We start from the raw sequence: 16,465 nt of genomic DNA on the forward strand, positions 1-16,465 counted from the left end.
TGGCACTTCTGACCTCAAGAACTTGGAGAAATAAATGTCTGCTGTTGTCAAGCCACCCTACTGTGTGGTATTCTGTTAGAGCAGCCAGAACAAACTAAGACAAGGGATAAGGACTTGGGAGAGACCGAAGAGCAGAGAAGTTAACGTGCTATGGTTTGGGGCATTCCTGCTTCTTTTCATTTCTTTTATAAGGTTATGATGCCCAGGAAATAAAAAGTTGCAAGAAATTAAAGAGATTTCCAGCTGCAATTCCTAGTCCTCTTCCATTGCAATGCCATTGGTAAAATGGGATGTAGCTACAGAACAAGAAAGGAAGGGGACCATTTCTAGGCCAGTTGTTGGATGACTGAGAGATGCCTTTTTTAAGTCTAATAATACGGGTGTTAATGTGCACATTTTAACCACGTTTGGCTACACTTCTCAACTGATGGACAGATCTTTGAACATGTCCACTGCTGACCGCAACTTCTCTTTCCTTCCACCGCCTTAGGCCACCATCGCGAGGAGACATGTGCTGGTGGTGCGCCATGGGGAGAGAGTGGATCAAATCTTCGGGAAGTCATGGCTGCAGCAGTGCTCCACTCCGGACGGTAGGTCAAGTCCTGGCGGCCTCCAAACCCAAACACAAGATCAACCTGACAAGTGAGATCACCGCCCGAGTCTCTGAGCTACATTCCCCGTGGTACCATTCTTTAGAATGACTCCATATAGATCGTATGTATGGGATGGATACTCGCTACATCTTTCCCTGTAGGCATGACATGGAAGCATTCCAGTGTATATGTTGTCTTTGGCTATCTCAGGCCAAATGCTTTGTGGAAGATGGAGGAATGGTTTCAATAAGAAGCAAGTCTGCTGGCGCGACACAGGGCCAGTCCCCTCGATCCAGTGCCACACAGGGTACTTGGGAAGTGGGCGCAGCACTGACTTCCGAGCAAGCCACCCTGGCCCGTGCTCTCTGACCCCTCAGCTGCTGGCACACACCCTACCTCACCATCTCATCGCTCTATCTCTTCCAGCTAATCTTCACTGCGGTGGCCATTTCCGTAAATTGTTTGGTTCTCTTTCTCAACTGAAGGATATATTTCTGAACATGTCTCTTGCTCACTCCAGCTTCACCCCGCTAGATTCCAAGAACCAAGGACAGTGCTTGGGAAAAGAGCGTACACCCAAGCCCGGCTCTGTTCTGAGGGCCCACATCCGTATCTGTGCTCATCTGTCCCCTAATGGACAGCCACAGTTTCTAAGCCAAGACTAATTGTGCACATGAAAGTATTGAATGAACACAGTGATGAAATCCATTCACCACGGCTGAGCTAGCCGGGTCCTTTGGGATCCCTCCAGAAGCCCAGCAGACCAAGAAAGGGGGGCATGAATAGGGGAAAAACAGTGGCAAGTGCCCAGCATGCACCAGAAAAATTCTGAGCAGATCACATCATGACCGCGTATTTCTCAAAGAACCCATGGAGACAGTGCTGTGGCTGTCTCTATAAAAGAAGGTCAGGTTGAGACACAAAATCTTGGAAAAGAAACAAGAGGACAATAGGTAGATGTGAGGAAGAGTATTTGGTCATCTAGAGAAAAGATCAAGCCACCTGTTAGGGAAAATATGTTAAGGCACTGGAAATTACCAGGTTAAAGAAAGCTGCTGGTGGGTCTCTTTACAGGGTAAAGAATCCCTTAATAAAGTAAGAACTGGCAGTCTAATTCATCTGCATTTCACAGACTGTACTGTTGAATGAATTACAACAGGGCATCTGGGGGTGCTGCCAGCCTCTTCTTTGCTTCCAACTTTCCTCCTGATTCCTGTTCACCTCTAGCCCAAGCACCCACCCCCTCGTATGATCCCTCATTCCCAGTGGTGCTGGCCCAGGGCAGCCCCTCTTCTGCAGATTCCACTTCCGTCAGAACTTGACCTTGCCCCATAGCCTTCTCTTCTGAACTCTGCTCTCTGCCTCTCGAAGTGACCACAAATTGTCACTGAAGGCAAAAATACAAAATGGAGCAGCTTGACATCTTTCGAATCACAGATGCCTTTGAGAATAGGATGCAACTCAGGGGCCTTCTCTTTGAAAAAAAAAAAAAAAAAACTTCCTTTCCCAGCAAACACAGCTCATGCTTTGGCATTTAATAAAGGTCTTTAAGAGGAAATGGGTGGTCCTTTCCAAAAAGCCAACAAGATGGTGCAAATGGAGCAGAAGAACAAGTGAAACTTCCACAGATTCACCTACCGCGGGTGGGATTTATCAGCTGCCTGAGCACGTGCACAAGGCCCAGAAGGAGGCCTTGCCCATGGAGAGGCCCGTGGTGATAAAGACACATCTGCAGGACATCGTCATCCTGTGGGAGCCGGTGGGCAGCTGGTGGGCATGTCCAACAGCAAGTCCTTCAACCAGGTGAAAGCTTGAGATGACTGGCCACTACCTGGGCGACGTCTCCATCACCTACAGGCCCGGGAGCCACCACCAGCCAGGCATCAGGCCCACCCACTCCTCCTCTTCATCCGTCTCTAGCAGCCAAAAAAGACACAGACTTCTCTTAAAGTCTTTGCCAATGGAATTTCCAGGGAGGGGGCTTTCATAAAAATCATGCTTGGAAACTAAAAAACAAGGCATGCGCACTTGCCGTTGCCCCCCCACCCCCATGCACTGGGGAAGGGCCAGGGTCCGGGTGTGGGGTGCTCGGGGCCCGCTGTGTGGTATGTACAGGCCGCAGGAAAGGTGGCTAGGCTGCTAGAACCTGCTGTGCAAGGAGGTTTGGGGGTGACTTGGGTGAATGCGAAGGCTTGGTGTGGAGTGGTGTCCCCTGCAGGGTAATTGATAATCTGATAATGAGATCAGACTTACCACTTCTTGACTTCTTACGGGACCTGTGTTCTGGGCATTATCTCAATAATTCATCAAAACTATGTTTTCCCTTTTACTGATAAGGAAGATTAAGTCATTTGCTTCTAATCACACAACCAGTAGCTGGTGGTGCCAGGATTTGCACCAGACTGTCGGATTAAAGCTCAGACTGTCAGGTTCAAGCTCAGGGTCAGAGGGCACCACGGCACTTTGCAGCCTCTGGGTGGGTGGGTGGCGGGGGAGAGTCCAGGGAATCCTCCAGATTCCAGTCCCGCCTCAAGCAACTGACTGAATAATGGACAATGCAGGGCATCTCCGGCCATATGGATTCTGTCCCCATAGGCAATACGACACTCGACACTTGTAAGCTGTGGGGATGGGTCGAATTTCACCTAATTAATTAATGCCAACTTGAGATTCTTATCAAGTTAAGCTCTGTCAGTCATGGAGACACTTGGTTCTTCATTAGGAAAACTGTATGAGCGAGGCGAGTCCTCAGGAGGGGTCCGAAGAGGACAGAAGGGTCTCGGGATTCCTGGGACCCTTTTCTGTATTTGAGGAAATGTGTGCACAGTAAAGCAGCATTTTCTCCTGGAATTGAATCCACATCACAGAGCACTTTCAAGAAAAAAACACAGTCGACAACAATTTAAATGCTAACGCTGCTTCTAACGTGTGTCTTGATCTTGGGTGTGTTGTGAGACAAATATGCACTAACTTGAGAGGAATGAATGTCTGGTGTGTATTTGTGCTTTAGGAAAATACTACCGGCCAGACCTGAACTTCCCTTGCAGCCTGCCCCGACGGAGCACTGGCCTCAAAGGCTTTGAAAACGATCCGCCATTATCGTCTTGTGGAATTTTCCAATCCAGGATGGCAGGTACGTTGGAGCGCCTTTCTAGTAGGGATAGTAACGATAACCAATGGTTCTCATTGATGTGTACTGAGCCCTTGCTACACGTCCTTTGAAGTCAGTATTGGCATTATCCCCAATACTGCTGATGAGGAAGCTGGGGCACAGGGAGGTTAAGTAAGTCACCCAAGGTCACACAGCTAGTAAGTGGAAATTCCAAGATTTGGCCCAGTAACAGATGGTTGGGGAGGTTGGGAGGCATGAAAAATATGGAAAGAACAGAGAGGGACAGAAAAAACTAATGACTACTGTATACACTGAGGATGTCATTTTTTAAAAATTTTTAAAATACATCCCCTCTTTGATTATATTTCAAAATCTGTCATGTTGGGCCTTTGTTTTATGTCTGGGGCAAAAGTATGGTTGACTTTTGGGAACAGGAGAGGCCATTGGGTTCATCTGGTCTTCGTTTTATGAATTAAGAAACTCAAATCTAAAATCAGGAGGGCACGCGGGCTTCCCGAGTCACACAGCTGGTTAGCAGAAGGAACTCGCTGGAACCTGACGTTCCCAGTGCCTCACAGGTGGCCTGGTGTAAACATTTAGTGCCAATGATCTGGGCAGGTGGTATAGCTCTGATTTGTAGCATTTGCTGAATTCAGGGATGTAAATAGTGTGCTCATACCCAGATGGTGTCAAGGCCACTGATGTGAGGTCACTTAACGTGCAGTTAGGAGACAGGACACAATTGGGACTCCCATGGGTCAGTGTGACCTGCTCTCCACCACCTGCCCGCGCCCCTTCTCCTGCAGCACACGGTGGTGTATGTGTGTGTGCTATGTGTGCTGGTATGGGTGTCTTCTCTGTGCAGTGCCTATGCAGTGTGTGTTTCATGCCTAAATCCTCACCTGGATGTTTGTGCAACCTCTGCGTGTGTATTTGGTATGTCTGTGAGTGGGTATATACGTGGTCAGTTGCCGGCCCCCATATGAGCTTCCTGGGACTGCCATAGCAAAGCACCGCAGACCAAGTGGCTTCCTCAACAGAAATGGGTTGTCTCGCAGCTCTGGGGAGATGCAGGTGCAGGCAGGGTGTTTCTCCTGAGGCCGAGAGAGAAGGACCTACCCCAGGCCTCTCCTCTTGGCTTGTAGACGGCCATCTTCTCCCCGTGCCTTCACATCAGCTCCCTCCTCTGTGCGTGTCTATCTCTGTGTCCAATTTTCCCCTTTTTATAAGGACAGCAATCAGATTGAATTAGAGCCGCCCTCATAACTTCATCTTAACGTGATCACTTCGAAAGGCCTCGTCTCCAAAGCGAGTCACATTGTGAGGCACTGGGGGTTAGGACTCCAACATATGAATTTTGGAGGACACAATTCAGCCCGTGGCAGCATCCACTAAAACCTCCTGACTTTGGTGCTGTGGTTGTCCTACTGAAAAGGCCCCCTTCTCTACCAAAGATGAGGTCCTCTGGCGTTGTGAGAGGATGCACAGCTCCCAGACTTGTGCTTCCATGGCTCGGGCAGTCTTGAGCTCTCCATCACTTCAGAACAAACTCCCAGGAACTGAACGCAGCACCCACCTGTTCAATTGACCAGAAACGCAGATGCAGCACAGTGGGTTCTCTGTTCAGGGCCCTGAATCCTGAGATCAAAGTGTTGCTGCACTGAGTTCCCAACTGTAGGCTCCCGGAAGCAGTTTCAATCTCATCAGGCTATGGGAAAAGTCAGTTCCCTGTGGTTGTAGGACTGAAGTCCTCCATCCCTTGCCACCATCAGCACAGGGCCACACTCAGTTCCAAGGGACCATCCACATTTCTTGCTACATGGCTCCTCCATCTTGGAAGCCAGCAGTAGAGTCTCTCACATGTTGAATCCCCCTGCCCTTGAATCTCTCTGACCTCTGTGACAGCCGGAGAAAATCTCTGCTTCAATGGGCTCACCTGAATGGCTCAGGCACCCTGCGGTGATCTCCTTCCTCCCAGAGGACATAACACAGTTACAAGAGTGCCATCTCCCCCTATTCATGGGCTCCACATACTGCAGGGGATTGTACAGCATGTGTACGGCAGAGGATGGAAATCTCAAAGCCACTTAAGGTCCTACGTCTCTCGTGTGGCAAACCGTTGTGGCTGCCACTGCGGGAGGTTATCATTATACAGAGGCATTTTCCGCTTGCTTTTTTCCAGGAGAAGCACTACTGGACAGCGGCGTCCGAATCACCTCCATTTTCACCTCCCCAGCCCTCCGCTGTGTGCAGACAGCCAAACACATCCTGGAAGGTCAGTGAGAACTCAGTGAGCGGCTCAGCTTGCCTTGACCTCGTAGTTGTTCTCCAAGGGGCGAGGGAGTGAGCAGAGGTGGGAGCCAGAGCACTGGCAATGGACGGCCCCTGAGTCATAGACAGTTAGGGACCCGCCCTCTCAGAGCCGTTAGCAGGCACTGAGCCCCTTGGCATTTCGGGAATGCCAGGGTGGTAACTGAGGGCTGGGGCCTGTCATCGCACGGTCCACCTTTGGCAGCTTTTGCCATGTGGTGGCTGTTGTTTTTTCATTTTTTGTTTTTTGTTTTTTAATTCTGGGGAGCGGCACTCAGAAAGCCAGAGAGCTGAGAAGCGCTGTGGTCCTTCGAAGTCCACAATGCATGCGTGACTCCCAGGACCCGGGAATCAGCTACCGGGAGCTGTCCAGCGCCATTGAAGGCTGATGTGGGTCAGAAGCCGCTGGCAGAGCTTCTGGGGCTTCCACCGCAGGGGGAAGGAAGCTCCTGCCAGGGCAGGGCAGCCTGTCCTGGGGGCCTCGGGTCTGCTCTTCCCTCTGAACCCCGCCCCCCGCCACTGCCCTCTTTGTGTGCAGCAGAAGGATGCGAAGCAGCTCCCCCCCAGGGGCACAGGCCGGCCATCCACAGTGATGGGACACAGGGAGAGCGCGTGGACACAGGTGCAGCCAATGCGCAAATGTGGAGGCGGGGCTTGCCTCGACTTTCTCAGAGACACAGGGGTCAGGTCACCAGCTGAAATCATTATGACGGCTTCCTCTTGAGTCTTAAGGTCTTTTTCTAGCAATGACCTTAGTCTTCGTTTCCCTACACAACCTCCCTCACCATGGTGACGACATCTGAATAAGGGGATGAGGGTGTTCTTCTGGCCGGCCTCCCTAATAAGAGAAGGGTTGAGAGCTTCAAAAACATTTTTCATAACTTTACCCCTCTTACATCATGATTCATGGCCATGGCTTCGTTATTGACATATTTGTTCTAATTTCTGTGAATATTTTTCTACGATTTGGGTCTCTTGCATCTAAAAATAAGTTCTCGAAAGTGTTTTCTGACAATGATAATGTCAGTGTCTTTACCGTGATCCATAATTGACTTTTGCTTTATCTGCAGATAATTATTATCATTATTATTAATATGCCTGTTAAAGGGCACAAGTTGACACACCCTATGTTAATTCAGAAAAACAAGGGTACTGAGCCTTCTTCATGGGTGTTCATACACGACCAGCTCGGTTTTCAGACTGACATCTGAGACACTACGTGCTAGACTTTATTTCAATGCTGTGCCAGTGAACATCCAGATGGACCACTTCCCCAAGTGTGACCACAGAACTGTGGCCTACACGATATCCTCGAAAGGAGGAGTAGCTTCAATGGGCTACTTGGCAGACTCTCCGAACTGTCCCTCTGTGTGATCTATTCGCAGTGAACACCAGCCCTTCACAGGCTGCAGGACAGCTCGGGGCCCCGATACCCTGGTTTCACTCTTTTCTAAACCTGTTTGCAAAGGAACTCATTGCATGGACCGGGGATACATTTTGGGGACGGATTTTATTGCCAGCTTTTGAGTTTAATGTCATTCTCTCCAATGCAAATAAAGACACTAAGGTCTTTTTTTCTTCCACACAAAAAGAGATAGATGGCCTTGCTTTATCAGTCTTTTGGTCAAGGTATAAAATGCTTGGGAAGGATGAGTTGGGGGGAGTCAGAATGTTCCAGAAGATGTTGTATTGTCAGGCTGACATCCCATGTGGCTGACACCCTCCGAGATCAGTTGCATCTTTTGCATGGATCATTGGGTTGGCCAAGGCCCCATTGGTGTGCTCTCATCCTTGACCCATGGGCGAAGCCCAGTGCCGATCTGACAGTAGAGTTGCACCGGCCAATCAGGACGAGCTGGTGGTGCAGGGAAATGAGGAGGCTTCCCTTTCCTCGTGGACAGAAGGTCATCACTCCTCTCTCTGACACCTTCCAACTCTCTCATGGTTTTTGTCTCAGAAATGGCACAACCATAGGTGATCACAAAACAGTATTGGCCAAAAAAACAAATCACATTTGGAAAGATATTATTTAGGCCTGGGAAGAGACCTATTTACATAAAGCCAAAATGGAAACATGGAAATGATTAGCACTTGTATTTTGTTCAACACAGAGCTCAAACTGGAGAAAAAAATGAAGATAAAAGTGGAGCCTGGAATCTTTGAATGGACCAAATGGGAAGCCGGCAAAAGCGCCCCTACCCTCATGACCCTGGAAGAGCTGAAAGAGGCCAATGTCAACGTCAGCACTGAGTACAGGTGCGCCGTTCGCACAGTGTCTCCGCTGGGGTTTCCTCTTCCTAAGGGTAGTGAGGAGGGCCCCCACACTGAGAAGTTGCGTAGGGGAGAGAGATTGGACCCAACTCTGGATGTAATAAGAACAAGGGGGGATTTGTAGCTGAGGAGGAGAGTGTGGGTTTGGTGGATGAGAAAGATTTCTAAGAGGGTAGTGTAATTCTTATTAGACTGACCTAATGGGATTCTTGCTAAAGGCAAACCAGGATGATCAGACGTGGCGGGGGCGGGGGGGACAGACTTTGCTCAGCTATCAGGAAGAGGGATCAGATACCCAGGGTAGGGGATTCTTACTAAACTGACTTAACAAGATTCTGCTAAAATGGACTCTGCAAGGACAAGCACTAAAGCCCAAGGTGTAGGTCTATTGAGATGAGGGCTCAGAGGAGCCTGACTAGAGTTTGCTCAAAGCGAGAATCTTTGTCACTCTCGGCCAGTGGCCAACTCTTTGTTGTCACAGACCCCATGTGGTCTTCAGTGAGAATGGATGTTGGGACTAAACGGCAGCCCTTGGCCAGTTTTGAGCACAAAACTCGAGCCTCATTGCCGACAGGGAGCCCTGCCTGGAGCAGAGCCGACCTGGAGAGTGTTCCTCCCGACCACGCGCAGCCCTGACCCCACCAAGCAGGCCAGGGCGGCAGCCATTCCCTCTCTCCCCCTAGGCCCGCGTTCCCTTTCGCCTCCCTCTTGCCAGCTGAGAGCTACAACGAGTATGTGCGCAGGTGCGCGGTGAGCGTGGACCGCATGGTCAGCAGCTGCCCTCAGGACGGTGAGTGCCCCCACCGTGCTCGGAATGAGCCACCTGGGGGGTCAGGGTCTTCCCTCAGGGATGGCAACCAGGCCCTCTTTTGAACTTAACAAGTCGCCAGCCCCTTCCTCCCCAACCCCAGCAACTGAGCATTGTGTTGCTGCCCCTGTAGCTCCCAAGCACACAGACACACACTCCCTGTCCCTCAGGCCCTGGGTCCCCAAGGACAGCCTGTGGGACCCAGGACAGCGGGGTCAACACAGACCACCTGTGCCAGATTCTTAGGAAACAAAGAGAACAGGAACCAAACAACTAAATGGCAGGACATGTTTGAATGACAATGGAAAAAAAAAATCTGTATAAGTACAATCAATTGTTGAGGCCATTAGGGGAATAGGAACATGGAAATCTTAAAGAAATGTTGTCGGTTTTGTTAGGTGTGATAAGAGCAGAGCGGTTGTGTACAAATGCAAAGTCCTCCTCTGGAGGCACAAACTGAGCTCCGCTCTGTGGGCTGGCCTGATGTTTGTGATGGGCTCTAAAGTAATATTGGGGGGGAGGGTAGAGAACAGATGATACAAAATGCACTAAATACGGACGACTGTTAGAGCTCCATGATGGGTATGTGCGGTTTCATCAGACCCTTCTTTGGTGGATGCTGGAAATGTCCACAGTAAAATGTTGGAAGTCGGTTTTATAAAAAATTAAGTCAGCAAGTGTGTATTGAATACCAGCCATGTGGTAGACATCAAACAAAACATCATGAAGAGTCTAAGTGAAGAAGACACACTCTACCCCCAAGGAATTGGGAGGTGGCTGGGGAAAGGGGCACAAGCATCTGGACTATTATGAATATTAATAACACGAAGAAGAAGAAGAGTCTCAGACAGAGTCTGTACGAGACCACCGAGCCCACTTCCCCACCTGTGTTCTTTCCCGCCCTGTCCCTCCTCTGAACATGCTCTGGGGATGAAGAACTTTGCTGACAAGGAAAACAGGGAGGAGCCGAGCACCTGGCCCCCTCCTGCAGAGTCCCCAGGGCACCTGGGGTACGTGCGCCGAAACACCCTGCAGGACGAGATCCCAGGGCTTGCTGAATCCAGCTCCCCAAACACACTTGGCCCTGCGGATGCTTACATTGCTGGTTTTGACTGACATGAACCTGGGGAACATACTTGGGGAAGCCATGCTTTCGTGACATTGGGTTAACTATCAAGCACCTGTTGTTACTCACAGTCATTGCCACAGGACCTCAGAGGAGGGAAAGTGACATGTGAGCCCTCCCCTGCACTTTTTGGGATCCCACCCCACCCGCCCCTTTCTGGCTGTCCCACTTCAAGCCTCCACCACCAGCTGAGTGTCTGTGTCCAGGGACGGTCCTCCCTCCCAGGACTCCCTGCAGCTCTTCAGGAATGCAGATGCAGAACCATCTCTCGGTCAGCCCCGGTGTCTCCTAAACACCGTGTGTGTGGCACTCACCGCCGGGAGCACAGCTCATCCGTCCAAGCTTGTGGCAAGCGGCCGAGGCACTGAGGATGCGGCCCTGAGTAGCAGGAGCAGGAGGATTGGGGCCCCATGTGCCCCTGGAGGAGGAGGAGCACATGAGCAAGGCCTGAGGGTGAGAGGGGTGGGGAGCAGCAGATGGAGCAGCAAAAAGTCCAGCTGGGCCAGAGGGTAAAAGCTAATACCTAGCAATCCCCTGGCACAGGTGGGTCCTTCACAGATATTACCTGTTAACTCCTTGCCTTCCTGTGGGGTCCAAAATACAACCTCTGTTTATACTGTGGGACTTTGAAGCTCAGAGGGGCTGAGAGACTCGGGTGCCCGCATCACTCTGCTGGAAAGCACAGACCAGGGGTCAACCCTGGGTCCCCACCTCTCAAAACAGCATCCTAACAACCAACTGTGAATTTGGGGGCCATGGATACAAGTATGAAATTAATAGGAAATATCACAGGAGCTTCAACCTAAATGTCACATTGGAGAATTTACAGTCATGTTAGTAGGTGACAAGAACAAACTTCTCTGTGTCAGCCTGGCCTGCGAAGGAAGCCCTTGGTCTGATTTCCTCCTCTAGATGGAGCCAGTGAGTCTGGGCAAGACACCTCCCTGATTCCAAGCCCATTCCCACCTGCCTTGAAACTCCCCAGCTCTGCTTTCTCCTGGCTCTGGCTCCCACGTCCTGTCACCTGAGGGAGACTCACTCAGCCTGTGGACTCTGGATGTCCTTATCCAACATGAGTCATCAGCAAGCTCATTGTGCTCAATCCGCTGATAATCCTCACGCTAATCAGATCAGGCCTGGAGGGAATCCACCAGGTCGTCCTGTGAGAGGCGGCAGCTCAGATCACACACCGCGGCTCAGATCAAGGCAGGGTCCCATCCCTGAGTGGCCAGCCCAGACCCTGCCTGAGGACATGACGTGCTCTGAAGAACCAGCCGAATACAATGCGAGGTGGGGCTGTACTACTGAGCAATTACCAAGCACACCTGGTCTACCCCAGGGCCTCCCCCAGGGTTTTGGGGCACCCGGAGGTCATTTCACCCCAAGAACCTTGGGGACCCCCAACCTAATAAAAGATGCTCTCTGTGTCCGCTTGGACCTTGAGCTGTTCCTTATTCCACAGCAGGTGTTGTCCTGATAGTGGGCCATGGCTCGGCGCTGGACGCCTGCACGCGCCCGCTCCTTGGGCTGCCGCCCCGGGACTGCGCGGACTTTGCCCAGCTCGTGAGAAAGGTATGTGCCCGCTCCTTCCACCTGGGACCCAGAGTCAGGCACCCCCAAGGACGCAGGTCGTCACACTCCCTTCTGAGAAGGAAAACAATTATTCCGACAGCCCAGGGCTGTGGGGACCCCCCCTCCCCCCCATCCTCTACGAATGTGACCACCAGCTCTTGTGCAAAGGGCAGGCTTGGGCAGGGGGCTGATGGGAGAGTTCGTCATTTGGACCATCACTCTGGCAACTTAGGCCACTTGCGGCCCTGATAACATAAAAAACAAGACACGGGACTTTTTAAAAGGTCAGTTCACATGATAATTCCTTACAACTCCAATAGTTGAGCAGACTGTCCAGTAAGGAGTAAACAATTTGGGTAAAAAGAGAGAGGACAATGGCTGGGTTGAGCTGGCTTGCTCTGGGGACCTGGGGGAGAGAGAGGAACCCCCACCCCCTTTCCTGGGGAGCCATCCAGCCACGCAACACACAAGAGCTTGTTGTAGTTGCCAGCGTGCTCAGTGCTGGGCCCGTCTGTGTAAACACTTGCAGGAAAAACAAGCAGGTGACTGGCACATAGAGAAGGATAAGGGGTGCGTGGGCCACCGTCTGGGATGCTGCCAGCAAAGCAAAGGTTGCTTTTACCTAGTTAGTGAGATGAATCGGGGCAGCAGGCTCAGAAACTGAGACCCGCCTCCTGCCCCTGCCCAGAAAATCTGCTCAGGGTTGGATGTGACCTCGGCCCTTGTCTTTTTGTCAAATCGACCAATTAACTGACCAATGGCCTTGAGCCTGGGAGTGCAGTGGTGCAGACAACACCTGGGATAGGAGATATGCCCTCAACACTGTCCCATCACACAAGATTGTCATGGGGCCACCAACAGCCGCAGCTTGTTTGCCATAGGCACGGGCAGCAAAGCACCGCCCAACCCCGGAGGGGTCGGGGGCTGCAGTAGAGCCCAGCCAACGCTGCCAGCTCTGTATCTGTGCAGATCCTTTGGCTTTCCGAGCCCCGCCCCGCCCTGCCTGAAGGAGCACGTTCCTTCCTCCTCTGGAGAGAATCAGGGAGGCCCTGCACGTGGTTGCTCCGCCCCCAGATGCCGCACACGCCCTCTCCTGTCCCAGTTTCTTCCGGACCTGAGCCAGACATGCCCTAGCCCTCCGGGTTCCAGGGCCACCAGCTGACCACTGTCCCAAAGGTGGCTCGAGACCCCTCAGGCCACCCTGGGAGGCTTCCCTATAAATTTTCTCAGGTTCTGGTCGGCCGCAGTACCACCTGCTCCCTGAGGGTTGCTGTTGCTCCCACGAACATCACCGCCCCCCGCCCCCCACCCCCCCCCCACCCCCGCATGCTCTGACGCTGCCCGCCTGCGTGGCCCCACCCCTCCCCGCGGCCCCCGTCTCCACGCAGACAGCAGCGCTGCATGGGCCCAGTGTGCTGGCTGAGAGTGGCATGCGGTCGCTGTTCCGAAAACCCATTCATGTTTGTGACCAAATTCCCAGCCACACCCCTGAGCCTTGGCTTCCCCTCTTAGGAAGCCAGCTTTGAATTTCCAAACTGCTTCAACTTTCTTATGCTGCTGAGTTGGTGTCCACCCACCCTACCCCCCAAATAGGCTGCACTTGCTCTTGCCTGTCAAGAATTCATCAAGGGGCTCTGCCTAAACTTGGGCCTTCCAGACGGGGCGCCTGGAAACAGACCATTCGGGCCCCGCCCCCCGCACCACATCTTCCCCACACACACACTCCCCTCCCCTGTCTCTAAGCACAAGGAGGATGTCATGCCTGAGTCAATTCCGCATGGTGAAATTTTTGCAAATTTTGTCAAACCAAGGGATTTCTAGACATTGAAAAGAGAGAGGAGGAAAAGGAAAGCAAAACATGTAAAAAAGCAGGAAAAAAAGGCCTTAAAAACAAATATCTGAAAACTCAACACCTATACTTTTGTGTGATGCTGAATTTGAGACCATCGGCCACTCTTCAAATAATACACAGGGTTCTCAGCCTCAGACTGTAGACACGCGAGCGGGATAACGCTGTGTTTGGGGCTGTCCCGTGTGTTGTGGGACGTTAGCAGCTCCCCTGGCCTCCCCGATGGAGAGCACCCCCAGCCGATACCGTGCGCAGGCATTCCGCACGTCCCGGGGCGGCTCCCCACAGGGACCGCGGCGTTCGGGGCCAAGTAAGCAGTGCCTGTCGAAGCCCATCATGCCGCCCCCCGGGTGTGCCCGCCAGCTGGCTTTGGAACACGCCCAAAATCGATTGACCTGGTATAAAAATACTAATAAGCAAGAGATTTAACTCTGTTCTAGATCCCTTCTTTGGGAATGTGCTTCTGCGAAGAAAATAAAGAGGAAGGAAAGTGGGAGTTGGTGGCCCCTCCCGTGAAGACGCTGACCCATGGCTCCAACTCCGGGTTTAACTGGAAGAACTGGATCCTGGGCAACTGAGGGCCAGCGTCAGGTTGGCACAGGTTCACACGAAGAGGCGAAACGCGGGCAGAGGCCGTGCGACGCTGCGATCCGAAGGCCCTTAACCTCGTCTGATGTGACTTGTAGAAGCACGAAAAGCACTTTTAGTTTCCAGGAAGCCTGCCGTGGCCCTCGTGGGTGTTGCTGCCACCTGCAGATCTGTGACCCTGCAGGCCCAGTGGCAGACGCCCCTTGTAACACGTGTCTGCCATGTGGCTTGGAGGGAAAAGAGAACTGGGACTCTAATTTCCAAGAATTAAAGACCCACCCCACACACCCCAAAAGGATATATCCATTTGATCACTTTATTTTATATATTCTTATTCGGGAATTTCCCTGCCATTCTTCCCTTCCTATTGTGATCACGCTTTGGCTATATCCACACGAACAGAAAGAGGTAGAACATTCACTAAAATGAAATGCGAGACCGTCTACCAGATCAAAACCAGGAGGAAACTGCTGCTTGGTGTCCACCCCCCCCCCCCCCCCCACGTAACCCCACTCCAGGTATTAGTTTCCTGTTGCTGCTGTAACAAATCACCACAACAGAGTGGTAAGGACAACACGCAGTTTAACTCACACACACACACCCCCCCCATTCTGCTGCGGTTCTGGAGGCCACAAGTCCTAAGCCAGGTCAGCAGGCTGCATGCCTTCTGGAGGCCCTGGGGGAGGAGCCATTTCATTGCCTTCTGCAGCTTTTAGAGGTGCCCCCGTCCTTGCCCCGTAACACCCCCCTCCAGCGGGAAGGACAGCAGTGTCACCTCTTCACATCTCTGTCTCGTCCCTCTGCGCCACCATCACGTCACCTCCTGCTTCTGACCCTCCTGTCTCCCTTTTATAAGGTCTGATGACATCTGGAAACGGACAGCCTGTCACTAGGGACCCCCCTCCAAACCGCCCATGGCCTCCTCTCCTTGACTCTCTCACCAGATAATCCAGCATAATCTCCCCATTTCAAGATCCTTGACTTCATCCCATGGCGAAGGCTCCTTGGCCTCGTAAGGAACACGTGCACAGCTGTGGGGATGAGGACATGGACAATTTGGGGGCCACCCTTGAGCACACACCGCACTCCAACACATCAGGGCTGTTATTACAGGCGTAAGGATTTGATACTCTGGTTTCTCTTCAGATTATATAAATGCCTTTTACAGGTGTAAGGATTTGAAACACCGCTCTCGGGAAAGGTCTTTTTTCACTTCTCCTCTATCTCTTTTGATCAAGTGGAGGGGGGAGGTGGGCTTCGAAAATGGGTAGAATGGCTCCTTCCATGACTAACAGGCAAGACAAACCAGAAAGGGATCTGCCCAGGTGGTGCGAGTAAAACGGTGCTCCTGACTTTGCGAAGTTGGTCCAGGTGGTTGATGGGGGTCTCCCAGTGGGGTCCTCTCAGCCCATCCCTGCTGAAGAAAATGAAAAGCTCACCCAAGGGCGCAGAGATAGGACATAGTCACCACAGGACGGGCTGCCCCCGCCCCGCCCCCCGTCCCTCTGCTGGCACTCTGGGGTAGGCCCGTGCCACACTGACCTTACTAACATAATGGTGAATAAAAACTTTGCAAGTCAAGTTCATGGCATGTGGAGTGGTCCACAGATGTCCGGATTCCCCCTCTCGGGGATGAAGCTTCTGAGTCTCATGCCCCTGGGTAACAAGAGGGCAGACAGTGACCCTTGCGAGGGACACCGCGATGCGCTTGCATCTCGATCTCGAGGTCAAGTGTACAGGAAACACCATTTTGTTTATATTCTGTAATTCCAGTTCTGACCAGACACCACCCCCGCCCCAACCCATTTTGCCGCAGTGACAGAAACACCTTGTTTGGCCATTCCTAGCTTCCAGCATGAGCCCCGCTGTAAGGGCGGGGTCCTGGGAGCAGCACTGGGGAAGGCAGAGACCGGAGCGTCTATGAACACTGGTCGCTATTTGACTAAGAGTTCAATTCTGTGAACTAACAAGAAACCAAAAATTAAAGAAAGGTTTCTGACCCACTCTCCCTTTTCTCCTTTCCTGTGCGCGCTGGTCCCGTGTTTGTGAGCTTAGTCTGACCCCTGCTGACGGCCTGTGGAAATGAACGTCCTGTTATCTAATCTTGATTCTCTCACCGCGGGGCTTGAGAACACAGATCTGGAAAGGAACTCTCTAGGATTTGCTTGCCTCGCCCCATCACTGGGGAGGTCAGTGTTGGTCACATACCTTGTGGCACTATGACTGGGGACCTTCG

General features: G+C 52.0%; 1 protein-coding gene across 1 annotated transcript in view; it reads left to right on the top strand.

Annotated features, from left to right (window-relative positions):
• The window catches only part of UBASH3A (ubiquitin associated and SH3 domain containing A), a 35,838-nt gene extending 21,619 nt beyond the window's left edge, over nt 1–14,219 (top strand). The window contains exons 8-14 of the mRNA XM_054576234.1: nt 491–590; nt 3,604–3,726; nt 5,888–5,980; nt 8,127–8,271; nt 8,970–9,076; nt 11,683–11,792; nt 14,082–14,219. Of these exons, the coding sequence (XP_054432209.1) occupies nt 491–590; nt 3,604–3,726; nt 5,888–5,980; nt 8,127–8,271; nt 8,970–9,076; nt 11,683–11,792; nt 14,082–14,219 (816 nt within the window). The remainder of the gene's footprint in view (nt 1–490; nt 591–3,603; nt 3,727–5,887; nt 5,981–8,126; nt 8,272–8,969; nt 9,077–11,682; nt 11,793–14,081) is intronic.
• Nucleotides 14,220–16,465: the final 2,246 nt, after the last annotated feature.

Source organism: Pteronotus mesoamericanus, unplaced genomic scaffold, assembly GCF_021234165.1.
Source record: "Pteronotus mesoamericanus isolate MK-2021 breed Mesoamerican mustached bat unplaced genomic scaffold, CSHL_Meso_final contig_116, whole genome shotgun sequence".
In the NCBI taxonomy this organism is placed as follows: Eukaryota; Metazoa; Chordata; class Mammalia; order Chiroptera; family Mormoopidae; genus Pteronotus; species Pteronotus mesoamericanus.